The sequence below is a fragment of the Oncorhynchus gorbuscha genome, linkage group LG02 (genome assembly GCF_021184085.1).
Source record: "Oncorhynchus gorbuscha isolate QuinsamMale2020 ecotype Even-year linkage group LG02, OgorEven_v1.0, whole genome shotgun sequence".
Lineage (NCBI taxonomy): Eukaryota > Metazoa > Chordata > Actinopteri > Salmoniformes > Salmonidae > Oncorhynchus > Oncorhynchus gorbuscha.
The window spans coordinates 3,853,183-3,869,302 of record NC_060174.1 but is presented as its reverse complement, the minus strand read 5'-3'; the positions used below and the strand labels follow the sequence as shown (position 1 = coordinate 3,869,302).

The following is a 16,120-nucleotide window of genomic DNA, read 5'->3' as shown; positions in this document are numbered from 1 at the left end:
TATACCTGCACCATAAATATCTATACCTGCACCATAAATATCTATACCTGCACCATAAATATCCATACCAGCACCATAAATATCCATACCTGCACCAGAAATATCTGTACCTGCACCAGAAATATATATACCTGCACCAGAAAGATCTATACCTGCACCAGAAATATCTATACCTGCACCAGAAATATCTATACCAGTGTCGTGTCTTTGGCTATGCCGGATTAAGTGATATGACATGCTATTCTATAAAATAATTTCTCCGTAATTAATATTACCTGATTGAGCTAATCATGTAAATGTAATTAACTAGAGAGTCGGGCACCACAAAATAATATTTATAGAGCTGTTATCTTACCAATAAACTCTTAAAGACCTAGTAATATTTCACATCAATAGCAGTCAATATTAAACGTCATCTTAATTCAGTCTCATTTGAAAGTTGTAAATTCTTAGTTATCTGCACGAACCCTGGCTAACAAGTTGAATCAGCAATAAAAAATTGGGTTTAATTATTTATTTACTAAATGCCTAACTAATCACACAGAATTACACATACACATAATTAAATCATAACTTGATTACAAATGACGTCATAAAGGAAAAGGTCCCTGGCGGGCGGAACAGATATGACAGCTGGTTACACAAAAGAAAAGGGCTGGGTGAAAGTGAAAGAGCAGGAAGACTGAGGAACAAAGGGTGAAGCTGTGCTATCATAAATACAGTATCTTATGCATTCTCAATTACCGCCCATTTGGAAAAGGAAAATGCAATAAATATTTACTCGGAGCTGCGCTTTGGTAAGTTGGTGGTAGATGGAAGGCCGTGTTGCCCAACCGAGTCCTTTGAAGAATGTCTCTGGATGTCAATTGGAGAAGTTGTAGTAACGTCGTTGTGTGGTAGACGGGATACTCTGTCTGTTCCTTCCTAACCCTCATTTGCAGCGGCTGTTGCTAACTCAACGGCTAGGAGGTATCACTTCTGAAGTGAATAAGAGTTCAAAGTTCATACCATTCGCAACCAAAGCTCACGCTGATGTTGGCTTTGTTCTGTAGTTATTATCTGAACCATTCTGACATCGGACCGTTGTCCTCACGTCCTCGGAACAGGAGGTTATATTGTCATCTAGGGCTTAAGGAAGGGAGAGGAGGGCGTGTTTGACAAGTTTTATAGCCCATTGAGCAGAGCCCTATCTTATGAAAACCCAAATCTCACATTTTAGAAGCTAAAATCACATTTCATCCCATCACGAAACATTTCATATTCAAACATTTAAATTGAACAACAATTCCATGTTAATCTGATAACTCTGATGTGTAGACTTTCCACTGTAGAGTTTATGTCATCTTATCATTGATAAGAATGTATCAGATGACAACCGAACTGACATCATATTCATTAAGTACCACCGCATATGTTCAATTGGTCGGATTACCAGAATATAGTTAATTTCCCCCCACCTTCTGATGTTCCCAGAATCTCTATGTTAACCAAGGGGTTTGCAAATGTAACAGCAGTAGCGTAGAGAGAGGAAAAAGGGGGAAGAGGTATTTATGACTGTCATAAACCTACCCCCAAGCCAACGTCATGACACCAGCACCATAATTATCTATACCAGCACCGTAAATTAAGCACCAAGTAGAGACATGAGAAGAAAGGCTACTAGCCAGTGTCTTCCTGTTGTGCTCTGTAGTGTACTTGTCTTGATGTGGGGCTCTGTAGTGTTATTGTCTTGCTGATGTTGTGCTCTTTAGAGTTCTAGTCTGTGACTGATGTTGTGCTCTCTAGAGTTCTAGCCTGTGACTGATGTTGTGCTCTCTAGTTCTAGCCTGTGACTGATGTTGTGCTCTCTAGAGTTCTAGCCTGTGACCGATGTTGTGCTCTCTAGACTCCTAGCCTGTGACTGATGTTGTGCTCTCTAGAGTTCTAGCCTGTGACTGATGTTGTGCTCTCTAGACTCCTAGCCTGTGACTGATGTCATTTCTAGACTCAGTAGTGTGTGCCACTAACCAGTGTTTGTTGTTTCTCTGTCTCTGTCTCCAGGCCTCTGAGGGTGTCCCTATCCGGTTCTTCTCTGTGCTGGCTGACCTGGTGGAGACGTACTACAGTCCCAACATGGGTCTGGCTACACACCTGCAGTTCCCTGTTCAGAAAGAGGAGGAGCCAGAGGAGGAGCCAGGTCAGAGAATAACCTGTTTATTTTATTTCTGTGTTTCAAAGGGACCTGGTCAAAAGTAGTGCACTATCCAGGGAGCATGGTTTCATTTGTGATTTAGCCATTCTCTCGTATTATGTTTTGCTACAGCTGAGCTAACCCAAGGTAGCTTGGATCTGACCTAGCCCAAGTTAGCTTGGTGGTCCCAGATCTGAGCTAACCCAAGGTAACTTGGATCTGACCTAGCCCAAGTTAGCTTGGTGGTCCCAGATCTGAGCTAACCCAAGGTAGCTTGGATCTGACCTAGCCCAAGTTAGCTTGGTGGTCCCAGATCTGACCTAATCCAAGGTATCTTGGATCTGACCTAGCCCAAGTTAGCTTGGTGGTCCCAGATCTGACCTAATCCAAGGTAGCTTGGATCTGACCTAGCCCAAGTTAGCTTGGTGGTCCCGGATCTGACCTAATCCAAGGTAGCTTGTTGGTCCCAGATCTGTTTATGTTGTATAGGCAACTTCTACTGTACCTCAATAACTCCAGTAACCCTGCACACTGTAATTATGGTGGTGGCCCTGAGCCTGTATATAGCTTGCATTTCCTTCTATATACTTTGAAACTTGAAAACTTGAAACCTCTAATACCTGTCCAAAATTGTAATCAGTAAGATAAATGTGGGTTTACTTTTCCCCGGAGAGGCAATAGAAGAAGATAAATCGAACACATTTGTCGTGTCATCATTAGCGATCTCTGACTTGTGGTCAGACTGGCTCAGGTGGAACTAACTTAAACTTGCACCTTTTTTTTCTGATGCTGAATTGAATGTCATGAAAATATTACTTTCTAAATGTAAAAGTAATCCAAGAAGTAATCATCTAGTTGTGTAATCTGTAATCTGATTACAATATTTTTAAGCTGATAATGTAACTGAGTTTGGTTTTTTAATATCAAATCAAATCAAATTTATTTATATAGCCCTTCGTACATCAGCTGATATCTCAAAGTGCTGTACAGAAACCCAGCCTAAAACCCCAAACAGCAAACAATGCAGGTGTAAATAATAATAATCAGATTACATACAATCCAACACAGTTAAGGTAGATACACTAAATCAAATCAAATCAAATGTATTTATAAAGCCCTTACATCAGCCGATGTCACAAAGTGCTGTACAGAAACCCAGCCCAAAACCCCAAACAGCAAGCAATGCAGGTGTAGAAGCACGGTGTCTAGGAAAAACTCCCTAGAAAGGCCAAAACCTAGGAAGAAACCTAGAGAAGAACCAGGCTCTGAGGGGTGGCCAGTCTTCTTCTGGCTGTGCCGGGTGAGGATTATAACAGAACATGGCCAAGATTTTCAAATGTTCATAGATGACCAGCAGGGTCAGATAATAATAATCACAGTAGTTGTCGAGGGTGCAACAGGTCAGCACCTCAGGAGTAAATGTCACTTGGCTTTTCGTTCAGGGTATCTCTACCGCTCCTGCTGTCTCTATAGAGTTGAAAACAGCAGGTTTGGGACAGGTAGCACGTCCGGTGAACAGGTCAGGGTTCCATAGCCGCAGGCTACATGACCAAAAGTATGTGGACACCTGCTCGTCGAACATCTCATTCCAAAATCATGGGCATTAATATGGAGTTGGTCCACCCTTTATTGCTATAACAACATGGACTCTTCTGGGAAGGCTTTCCACTAGATGTGCGAACATTGCTGAGGGAACTACTGGTGGCTACTTTTAAGAATCTCAAATATAAAATAGATTTTGATTTGTTTAACTTGTTATGGCTGCAATCCCAATACCGGGATCGATATGACAACTGCCAGTGAAAATAGAGGGCGCCAAATTCAAACAACAGAAATCTCATAATTACAATTCCTAAGACATACATGTGTCTTATATTATTTTAAAGGTAATCTTGTTGTTAATCCCACCAAAGTGTCGGATTTCAAATAGGCTTTTCAACGAAAGCACTACAAACGATTATGTTAGGTGTCACAGGCCGCCTCATAGCCTGTGCCAAAAATGAGGGGACGCGAACAACAGGTATAGGCCAATTAACAAAATGTTCTTTATTGTAAACAAAACTATTAACTTTAAACTAAGAAAAATGAATGAGGTGTGGAAGTATCATAATGTAAGGTGTATGTAAAGTGCAGGGATGCATGAATCTGTGTGTGTGAATGACTGAGTGAAAACTACGTAAAACTACAAAGGAACAAACAAAACAGGATCGTACCTGGAGGAGCAGAGAGAGAGAGAGGTGATTAGTGACAGTTTAAATACTTTGAGCCCAGGTGACTTCAATCACTAACGACCCTCCTCTGCCTGCAGGAGGAACCGCCCCTGCACTGCACTCAACACCAGTGGTGGAAAAAGTACCCACTTGTCATACTTAAGCCGTGACATAGGTCTCCACCAAACCACAATAAGCACAGCCATTTTCCAGCAAAATATAGCATTCACAAAATTAATCACTAACCTTGAATTATCTTCATCAGATGACACTCGTAGGACTTCATGTTACACAATACATGCATGTTTTGTTTGATAAAGTTCATATTTATATTTTTAAAAATCTGAGTTTACATTGGCTTAATAGATTCACTTGTTCCAAAAACATCAAGTGATTTTGCATAGACACATCGTTTCAACAGAAATACTCATCATAAATGTAGATGGTAATACAAGTTATACACATGGAATTATAGATATACCTCTCCTTAATGCAACCGCTGTGACAGATTTCAAAAAAAGTTTACAGAAAAAGCAACACATGCAATAATCTGAGACAGCGCTCAGAACAGAAGCCAAATTAGCCACCATGTTGTAGTCAACAGAAACCAGAAAATACATGATAAATGTTTCCTTACCTTTGATGAACTTCCTCAGAATGCAGTCCTAGGAATCCCAGGTCCACAATAAATGCTTGATTTGTTCGAAAATGTCCGTTATTTATGTCCAATTAGCTACTTTCGTTAGCGCGTTTGGTAAACAATTCCAAAGTCACAAAGCGCGTCCACTATAACGTGATGAAATGTCCAAAAGTTCCGTAACAGTCAGTAGAAACATGTCAAACTGAATCAATCTTTAGAATGTTGTTTACATATATCTTGACTAACGTTCCAACCGGAGAATTAGAATGACTTCAGATGAGCGATGGAACGCAGGTCCTTCATCTGGTGAAAGCATGGTCCACTCGTGGCAGTGGTGACTATTTCCTGTCTCATTCGACCCCCCTTCAGATTAGAGTCAGACAAAGTTCTATTGACTGTTGACATCTAGTGGAAGGCGTAGGAAGTGAAAACTCATCCATATCTCGCTGTAATTTCAATGAGAGCTTGGTTGAAATTCTGCCACCCCAGAAGAAAATAAAACAGGAAGTGGAATTTCGATATGAGTTCTGTTATACTCACAGACATAATTCAAACAGTTTTAGAAACTTCAGAGTGTTTTCTATCCAATACTAATAATAATATGCATATATTCGCAACTGGGACTGAGGAGCTGGCCGTTTACAATGGGCACATTTTCACCCAAGCTACTCAATATTGCCCCTGCAGCCATAAAAAGTTAACACTTTTTTGGTTACTGCATGATTCCATATGTGTTATTTCATAGTTTTGATGTTTTCACTATTTTTCTACAATCTAGAAAATAGTAAAAATTAAGAAAAACCCTTGAATGAGTCAGTTTGTCAAAACCTTTGACTGGTACTGTACAGTATATACATATTAACAGGAGTACTGGAGTCATTGAGGTAGACATACAGTGCCTTGCGAAAGTATTCGTCCCCCTTGAACTTTGTGACCTTTTGCCACATTTTAGGCTTCAAACATAAAGATATAAAACTGTATTTTTTTGTGAAGAATCACCAACAAGTGGGACACAATCATGAAGTGGAATCAAAAACTGAAAAATTTGGCGTGCAAAATTATTCAAATAAATTAATTAAAAATCCTACAATGTGATTTTCTGGATTATTTTGTCTGTCATAGTTGAAGTGTACCTATGATGAAAATTACAGGCCTCTCTCATCTTTTTAAGTGGGAGAACTTGCACAATTGGTGGCTGACTAAATACTTTTTTTGCCCCACTGTATATATACATGTTAACAGGAGTAAAGGTGACTGTAGGTGCTGTTAGTTATGTAGTAGTAATTCAAGTACTACACAGGGGTATGATACTGATAACTTTCATTATGTCTAACAGTTTGACTGTTGTGGTTGTTTGTCTCCAGATCCAGCTAAATACCCACCTCAGCTACCACCCAGGAACATCTCAGGAGGGCTGTCAGGCAATGGCAGTAAAGAGACCCATGGGGGAGAGTCACAGACTTCAGAGCTCGCCTGTGCTTCCCTGAGAGACACATACCTACAGAGGCTGCAACAGTTGGACATGTCTAAGTATGCTCATTTGGGCCCACAAAATCTTCTCAGAGTATTGATCTGAGATCAGGTGCCACCCTATCGATGTAATCTTATTCATTATTGATCAGGCAAAAATGTATCTTAGTTCAGCTTTTTGACTTGATAGGTTTTGGCCTTTCTAGGGAGTTTTTCCTAGCCATCGTGCTTCTACACCTGCATTGCTTGCTATTGTGGTGTTTTAGGGCAACCCTCAGAGCCTGGTTCCTCTCTAGGTTTCTTCCTAGGTTTTGGCCTTTCTAGGGAGTTTTTCCTAGCCACCGTGCTTCTACACCTGCATTGCTTGCTGTTTTGGGGTTTTAGGCTGGGTTTCTGTACAGCACTTTGAGATATCAGCTGATGTAAGAAGGGCTTTATAAATACATTTGATTTAGTACACTGAGACACTTCTCATTCTACTATGGACTGCAAAATGCTGATTTGAGTGTCTTCAGTGTTACTGACGACGTGTTGCATTGTGTTACCCAGCTCCTAATCTTTTAGTTAGGCATCAACAAAACTAATCACACTGACTGTTAATTCATTGTCTTCCAGCCTGCCGGAAGAGCATCAACAATCCATCCAGGAATACTTCCACACCTCACTCTGTCTCGATGCTGAGCAAGCCCAGAATGGGAATCCCAACTTTCCCCGTCTGAAAAAGCTCACTATGGGAATTTGCAAACATCTTAACAGGTACAGGAGACTTACAGACAATAGCTAGCTACAGTGGTGTCCCAGATTGTTGACACACTTGGTCGTGGAGACCACTGATTGGCTGGATACCCTGGTCGCGATGTGGAAGAAACATAAGTCGTTTTTATAGACACTCTTGATAAAGATGAACAATGATGACTGTATAAAATAAATAATAATATTATATTGGATCAACAACAACAACAACAAAAAGGGGGAAAATTATTATAGTTTATATTTTTGCTCAGAGAAAAATATTTTGTTTTGTTTTTGTTTTTTTTCTCAAGAAGGTTGGGGGTTAAAATGATTGACAGTCCTAAATATTCTTATATACAAAGTCATCAAAAGTTTACTATTTGCTCACATATTTTTTACCACACAATGACTACATTACAATTAACAGGTGAGGTTAGCATGTCTTGAAGGTTAGCATGTCTTGGAGGTATGATCTAACCTCTCATCATTACCAATAACAGGGGAGGTTACCATGTCATGGAGGTATGGTCTAACCTCTCACCATTACCAATAACAGGGGAGGTTAGCATGTCTTGGAGGTATGGTCTAACCTCTCAGCATTACCAATAACAGGGAAGGTTAGCATGTCTTGGAGGTATGATATAACCTCTCACGATTACCAATAACAGAGGAGGTTAGCATGTCTTGGAGGTATGATATAACCTCACACCATTACCAATAACAGAGGAGGTTAACATGTCTTGGAGGTATGATCTAACCTCTCACCATTACCAATAACAGGGGAGGTTAGCATGTCTTGGAGGTATGGTCTAACCTCTCAGCATTACCAATAACAGGAGAGGTTAGCATGTCTTGGAGGTATGATCTAACCTCTCACCATTACCAATAACAGGGGAGGTTAGCATGTCTTGGAGGTATGGTCTAACCTCTCACCATTACCAATAACAGAGGAGGTTAGTATGTCTTGGAGGTATGGTCTAACCTCTCACCATTACCAATAACAGGGGAGGTTACCATGTCTTGGAGATATGGTCTAACCTCTCACCATTACCAATAACAGGGGAGGTTAGCATGTCTTGGAGATATGGTCTTTGCCCCTCTGTAACTTGTACACTCATCAATTCATTCAGGATTATCTGTAATCATTGTATCATCCACATTCACGTAGAAGTGTTTACAAACATATTATATTCTTACTTAAAAGTGACTCCAAAATAACACAATACATTATTTACCATGAATTGATATTGGGCACAAAATAATCTGAAACACAACCAAAACTAACTGCAAATGCTTCCAACAAGTTTGAGGCATCACAAGCTTGATGTTGTCATTGTGTGCTAGGAATATGGGACCAAATACTAAACATTTGACTACTTTATTTATATAGTAAGTATTTTTAGGGGTGTCAATCATTTTGGCCCCTACTTAAAAAAAACATTTTAGTTACTTTAGTTACTATGCCCCCAGCCTTTAGTTACTATGCCCCCAGCCTTTAGTTATTATGCCCCCAGCCTTTAGTTACTATGCCTTTAGTTACTATGCCTTTAGTTACTATGCCTTTAGTTACTATGCCCCCAGCCTTTAGTTACTATGCCCCCAGCCTTTAGTTACTATGCCCCCAGTCTTTAGTTACTATGTCCCCAGCCAGTTACTCTGCCCCCAGCCTTTAGTTACTTAGCCTTTAGTTACTGCCCCCAGTCTTTAGTTACTATGCCCCCAGTCTTTAGTTACTAAGCCCCCAGCCTTTAGTTACTATGCCCCCAGTCTTTAGTTAATATGTCCCCAGCCTTTAGTTACTATGCCCCCAGTCTTTAGTTACTCTGCCCCCAGTCTTTAGTTACTCTGCCCCCAGTCTTTAGTTACTCTGCCCCCAGCCTTTAGTTACTCTGCCCCCAGTCTTTAGTTACTATGCCGCCAGTCTTTAGTTACTATGTCCCCAGCCTTTATTTATTTATTTATTTTTTATTTCACCTTTATTTAACCAGGTAGGCAAGTTGAGAACAAGTTCTCATTTACAATTGCGACCTGGCCAAGATAAAGCAAAGCAGTTCGACAGATACAACGACACAGAGTTACACATGGAGTAAAACAAACATACAGTCAATAATACAGTATAAACAAGTCTATATACAATGTAAGCAAATTAGGTGAGAAGGGAGGTAAAGGCAAAAAAGGCCATGGTGGCAAAGTAAATACAATATAGCAAGTAAAACACTGGAATGGTAGTTTTGCAATGGAAGAATGTGCAAAGTAGAAATAAAAATAATGGGGTGCAAAGGAGCAAAATAAATAAATTAATTAAATACAGTTGGGAAAGAGGTAGTTGTTTGGGCTAAATTATAGGTGGGCTATGTACAGGTGCAGTAATCTGTAAGATGCTCTGACAGTTGGTGCTTAAAGCTAGTGAGGGAGATAAGTGTTTCCAGTTTCAGAGATGTTTGTAGTTCGTTCCAGTCATTGGCAGCAGAGAACTGGAAGGAGAGGCGGCCAAAGAAAGAATTGGTTTTGGGGGTGACTAGAGATATACCTGTTGGAGCGTGTGCTACAGGTGGGAGATGCTATGGTGACCAGCGAGCTGAGATAAGGGGGACTTTACCTAGCAGGGTCTTGTAGATGACATGGAGCCAGTGGGTTTGGTGACGAGTATGAAGCGAGGGCCAGCCAACGAGAGCGTACAGGTCGCAATGGTGGGTAGTATATGGGGCTTTGGTGACAAAACGGATTGCACTGTGATAGACTGCATCCAATTTGTTGAGTAGGGTATTGGAGACTATTTTGTAAATGACATCGCCAAAGTCGAGGATTGGTAGGATGGTCAGTTTTACAAGGGTATGTTTGGCAGCATGAGTGAAGGATGCTTTGTTGCGAAATAGGAAGCCAATTCTAGATTTAACTTTGGATTGGAGATGTTTGATATGGGTCTGGAAGGAGATTTTACAATCTAACCAGACACCTAAGTGTTTGTAGTTGTCCACGTATTCTAAGTCAAAGCCGTCCAGAGTAGTGATGTTGGACAGGCGGGTAGGTGCAGGTAGCAATCGGTTGAAGAGCATGCATTTAGTTTTACTTGTATTTAAGAGCAATTGGAGGCCACTGAAGGAGAGTTGTAATGGCATTGAAGCTAGCCTGGAGGGTTGTTAACACAGTGTCCAAAGAAGGGCCGGAAGTATACAGAATGGTGTCGTCTGCGTAGAGGTGGATCAGGGACTCACCAGCAGCAAGAGCAACCTCATTGATGTATACAGAGAAGAGAGTCGGTCCAAGAATTGAACCCTGTGGCACTCCCATAGAGACTGCCAGAGGTCCGGACAGCAGACCCTCCAATTTGACACACTGAACTCTATCAGAGAAGTAGTTGGTGAACCAGGCGAGGCAATCATTTGAGAAACCAAGGCTGTCGAGTCTGCCGATGAGGATGTGGTGGTTGACAGAATCGAAAGCCTTGGCCAGATCAGATCTTTAGTTACTATGCCCCCAGCCTTTAGTTACTATGCCCCCAGCCTTTAGTTACTATGCCCCCAGCCTTTAGTTACTATGCCCTCAGCCTCTAGTTACTATGCCCCCAGCCTTTAGTTACTATGCCCTCAGCCTTTAGTTACTATGCCCCCAGCCTTTAGTTACTATGCCTTTAGTTACTATGCCCTCAGCCTTTAGTTACTATGCCTTTAGTTACTATGCCCTCAGCCTTTAGTTACTATGCCTTTAGTTACTATGCCTTTAGTTACTATGCCTTTAGTTACTATGCCTTTAGTTACTATGCCCACAGCCTTTAGTTACTATGCCCTCAGCCTTTAGTTACTATGCCCCCAGCCTTTAGTTACTATGCCCTCAGCCTTTAGTTACTATGCCCCCAGCCTTTAGTTACTATGCCCTCAGCCTTTAGTTACTATGCCCCCAGCCTTTAGTTACTATGCCCACAGCCTTTAGTTACTATGCCCTCAGCCTTTAGTTACTATGCACCCAGCCTTTAGTTACTATGCCCTCAGCCTTTAGTTACTATGCCCCCAGCCTTTAGTTACTATGCCCTCAGCCTTTAGTTACTATGCCCTCAGCATTTAGTTACTATGCCCCCAGCCAGAGACCCTTACTATGCCCCCAGCATTTTTTTACTATTTTCAGCCTTTGGATTACTATGCCCTCAGCCTTTTTACTATGTAAAGGACATTGTGTTACTATGCCCTCAGCCTTTAGTTACTATGCCCCCAGCCTTTGATTTATAACATTTTCTGAGCAATTTGCATTAATAGAAAATAAGATAATTTACCAATTTTTAGTTACTAAATACAGCCCAGTATTTTAATTATTTATTTTATACAGTCATTATTATATTTTGGACCCTATGTACATATCTGCAGCATTTAAAGTTACTATTGCTGTTAACCCAGGGCGGGGTCAATTTAGAAATTACTATGAAATCAGAATTGATTACTATCCCCCTGGAAAGCCATTTGAGTTACTGGGATGCCCCCAGCCTTTAGTTACTATGCTCCAGCCTGTTGAGATTACTATGCCCCTCAGCCTTTAGTTACTATGCACCCAGCCTTTAGTTACTATGCCCTCAGGTTTGTTATTATAATCAGCCTTTAGTTACTATGCCCCCAGCCTTTAGATTACTATGAGCACCAGTCAAGATTATTATTTGACCCCATCTTTAGTTACTATGCCCCCAGCCAGAGACCCTGAGGGGGGGATCCATATATGGGGGGAGCATTTTAGAGGGTCTTTGATTTTTCTTAAAATGAGAAATTGCTATCTGATTTAGGTTATTCTGCATGGTAACAGGTGACTTTTATTCCATTTAAAGACATTGTGTTGTATTCTGTCGGAAATCTGCTGTATAAATTTAAATCTCTGATTTGATTTTATATCATTTCTGGTCTAGTTTGCATTAATAGAAAATAAGATAATTTACCAATTTTTCTAGTCTAGTGTACAGTATTTATATCATCTCAGTATTTTAATTATTTATATTTTATACAGTCATTATTTATAATTTTGGACCCTAGTGTACAGTATTTATATATCTGGTCTAACAGTATTTAAATCTCTGGTCTAGTGTACAGTATTTAATCATCTCTGGTCTAGTGTACAGTATGTATATCATCTCTGGTCTAGTGGAAGTATTTATATCATCTCTGTCTAGTGTAAGTATTTATATCATCTCTGGTCTAGTGTAAGTATTTATATCATCTCTGGGATGAATTATGTATTTTCTGGTCTAGTGTACGTATTTATATCATCTCTGGTGTTGTACAGTATGTATATCATCTCTGGTCTAGTGTACCCTGCCCATCTCTGGTCTAGTGCAGTATTTATATCATCTGGTCCAGTGTACAGCTGTCCCTAGTCTAGTGTACAGTATGAGAAGTCTGGTCTAGTGTACAGTATGTATATCATCTCTGGTCTAGTGTACAGTATTTATTCATCTCTGGTCTAGTGTACAGTATTTATAGATGGGACAGTATTTATATCTGCAGTCTAGATGGTATTATTTTATCATCTCTGTATTCAATTTATATCATCTCTAGTCTAGTGTACAGTATGGGGATCATTCTGGTCTAGTGTAGGGTATTTATATCTTTCTAGTAAAATGAGTATTTAATGCTATCTGGTTGTAGTATTTATATCATCTCTGGTCTAGTGTACAGTATTTATATCATCTCTGGTCTAGTGTACAGTATGTATATCATCTCTGGTCTAGTGTACAGTATTTATATCATCTCTGGTCTAGTGTACAGTATTTATATCATCTCTGGTCTAGTGTACAGTATTTATATCATCTCTGGTCTAGTGTACAGTATTTATATCATCTCTGGTCTAGTGTACAGTATTTATATCATCTCTGGTCTAGTGTACAGTATTTATATCATCTCTGGTCTAGTGTACAGTATTTATATCATCTCTGGTCTAGTGTACAGTATTTATATCATCTCTGGTCTAGTGTACAGTATGTATATCATCTCTGGTCTAGTGTACAGTATGTATATCATCTCTGGTCTAGTGTACAGTATTTATATCATCTCTGGTCTAGTGTACAGTATTTATATCATCTCTGGTCTAGTGTACAGTATTTATATCATCTCTGGTCTAGTGTACAGTATTTATATCATCTCTGGTCTAGTGTACAGTATTTATATCATCTCTGGTCTAGTGTACAGTATTTATATCATCTCTGGTCTAGTGTACAGTATTTATATCATCTCTGGTCTAGTGTACAGTATTTATATCATCTCTGGTCTAGTGTACAGTATTTATATCATCTCTGGTCTAGTGTACAGTATTTATATCATCTCTGGTCTAGTGTACAGTATTTATATCATCTCTGGTCTAGTGTACAGTATTTATATCATCTCTGGTCTAGTGTACAGTATTTATATCATCTCTGGTCTAGTGTACAGTATTTATATCATCTCTGGTCTAGTGTACAGTATTTATATCATCTCTAGTCTAGTGTACAGTATTTATATCATCTCTGGTCTAGTGTACAGTATTTATATCATCTCTGGTCTAGTGTACAGTATTTTATATCTCTGGTCTAGTGTACAGTATTTATATCATCTCTGGTCTAGTGTACAGCATTTATATCTCTGGTCTAGTGTACAGTATTTATATCATCAAGTCCTTTGTGTTTTTAATGATATTTCCTATGTGATGCACTGAAGGCTGTCTCTGCCCTAATGTTGAATTCACGTTTCTGCTTTTAACTTCTAGGTGTCAGCAGATTCAGGTCAGGCTGTGTCATTCAGGCTGGAACAAATGACCAAACTGCTCTACTCCATCGAGGATAAAGTAATGTTTAACACTATTCTAAACTTAGGGCCTGTCCCATTCTCTAAATAGTGCACTACTTTCGATCACGGCCCATAGATCTCTGGTCATAAGTAGGTCACTATATTAGGGAATATGTTTGCCATTTGGGACACAATCTTATTCTGACATTTGATTGTATTCAACGTTAACAACGTTAGCAATAGCTTGTTCATTCACTATTTCTATCAATCACTAACTGACCCTGTGTGTAGATGATCTCTCATATGTCCTAACGTCTTTCCTGTTACACTCTGACCAAAACCAAAACCAGACCAGAAACAGTTAAAGGAGTAATGCTTCCTTTTCACATACTGTAGTTTCCTTTTTTTTCCCACACAGGCCAAAGCTGCTCTGTTTGAGTCGGTATTATATGATGGAAGCCACAGGAAGTCTCTAATACCACCTATTACGTTTGAAGTAAGTTGAACAAAATGAGATACTGCAGCCCCCCCAAAAAAACACAAAAAAAAATATCATTGTGTTTCATGATAACAATGTTACCACATATTGAATATCAAAGGCATAGTGGATTATGAAATTTATCTGAAACAAAAAATTAATAAAATAATCTCTAATATCAATTAGGGTAAACTCCAAATTGTCTTTGCACGGTTTAATTGAACAAGGAACAAGGTTGCTTTTGTGAATTTATGAGGTCGTGGTCTTCTTTTACAGGTCAAATCAGAGTTGCTTGGTCTCACAAACAAGATGTTCATCAAGGTGGATGTGGAAACTGGGAAGATCTACTTCAAGAAATATAAAGACGGACCAGAAGATAAATACTTTGTACACAATAAAAGTAAGTACTTTATTCCTCCTATAATAGTAAATAGTCTTTCTATTTTTGTTTTTACATTCTGGACTGTATCTAGGCCTTAGACTGGGGTTACATTCTGTATCTAGGCCTTAGACTGGGTTTACATTCTGTATCTAGGCCTTAGACTGGGGTCACACGAAGCAACATTCATGCAATTTTAGTTACAGTTGCAAGTGGCATAATCTCAAGCAATTTTGCTGTTTACATGAAGTTACTCAAACGCCATTAAAATTGCATGCAATAGCCAATCAAATTGAAGCTGCTTATTTGAGAATTCTAAACTCACCCCATGTCATCTGATGAATTACATTAGCTTGAAAACACCAAAATTAGATTGAAAACACCAACAACACAGCTACAGTGGAAGTCAGAAGTTTACATACACCTTAGCCAAATACATTGAAACTCAGTTTTTCACAGTTCCTGACATCTAATCCAAGTAGACATTCCCTGTCTTAGGTCAGTTAGGATCAACACTTTAATTGAAGAATGTGAAATGTCAGAATAACAGTAGAGAGAATTATTTATTTCAACATATATTTCTTTCATCACATTCCCAGTGGGTCAGAAGTTTACATACACTCAATTAGTATTTGGTAGCATTGCCTTTAAATTGTTTAACTTGGGTCAAACATTTCGGTTAGCCTTCCACAAGCTTCCCACAATAAGTTGGGTAAATGTTGGCCCATTCCTCCTGACGGAGCTGGTGTAACTGAGTCAGGTTTGTAGGCCTCATTACTCGCACATGCTTTTTCAGTTCTGCCCACAAATGTTCTATGGGATTGAGGTCAGGGCTTTGTGATGGCCACTCCAATACCTTGACTTTGTTGTCCTTAAGACATTTTGCCACAACTTTGGAAGTATGCTTGGGGTCATTGTCCAATTGGAAGACCCATCTGCGACCAAGCTTTAACTTCCTGACTGATGTCTTGAGGTGTTGCTTCAATATATCCACATAATTTTCCCGCCTCATGATGCCATCTATTTTGTGAAGTGCACCAGTCCCACCTGCAGCAAAGCACCCCCACAACGTGATGCTGCCACCCCCGTGCTTCACGGTTGGGATGGTGTTCTTCGGCTCGCAAGCCTCCACCTTTTTCCTCCAAACATAACGATGGTCATTATGGCCAAACAGTTCTATTTTTGTTTCATCAGATCAGAGGACATTTCTCCAAAAAGTATGATATTTGTCCCCATGTGCAGTTGCAAACCGTAGTCTGCTTTTTTATGGCAGTTTTGGAGCAGTGCCTTTTCCTTGCTGAGTGGCC

The 16,120-nt window shown here is 39.7% G+C and overlaps 1 protein-coding gene across 1 annotated transcript in view; it reads left to right on the top strand.

Annotated features, from left to right (window-relative positions):
- Nucleotides 1–16,120, top strand: part of inpp5d (inositol polyphosphate-5-phosphatase D) — a 56,891-nt gene that overhangs the window by 14,845 nt on the left and 25,926 nt on the right. The window contains exons 3-9 of the mRNA XM_046299007.1: nucleotides 2,041–2,176; nucleotides 6,385–6,550; nucleotides 7,106–7,246; nucleotides 7,723–7,744; nucleotides 13,937–14,014; nucleotides 14,375–14,452; nucleotides 14,711–14,834. Of these exons, the coding sequence (XP_046154963.1) occupies nucleotides 2,041–2,176; nucleotides 6,385–6,550; nucleotides 7,106–7,246; nucleotides 7,723–7,744; nucleotides 13,937–14,014; nucleotides 14,375–14,452; nucleotides 14,711–14,834 (745 nt within the window). The remainder of the gene's footprint in view (nucleotides 1–2,040; nucleotides 2,177–6,384; nucleotides 6,551–7,105; nucleotides 7,247–7,722; nucleotides 7,745–13,936; nucleotides 14,015–14,374; nucleotides 14,453–14,710; nucleotides 14,835–16,120) is intronic.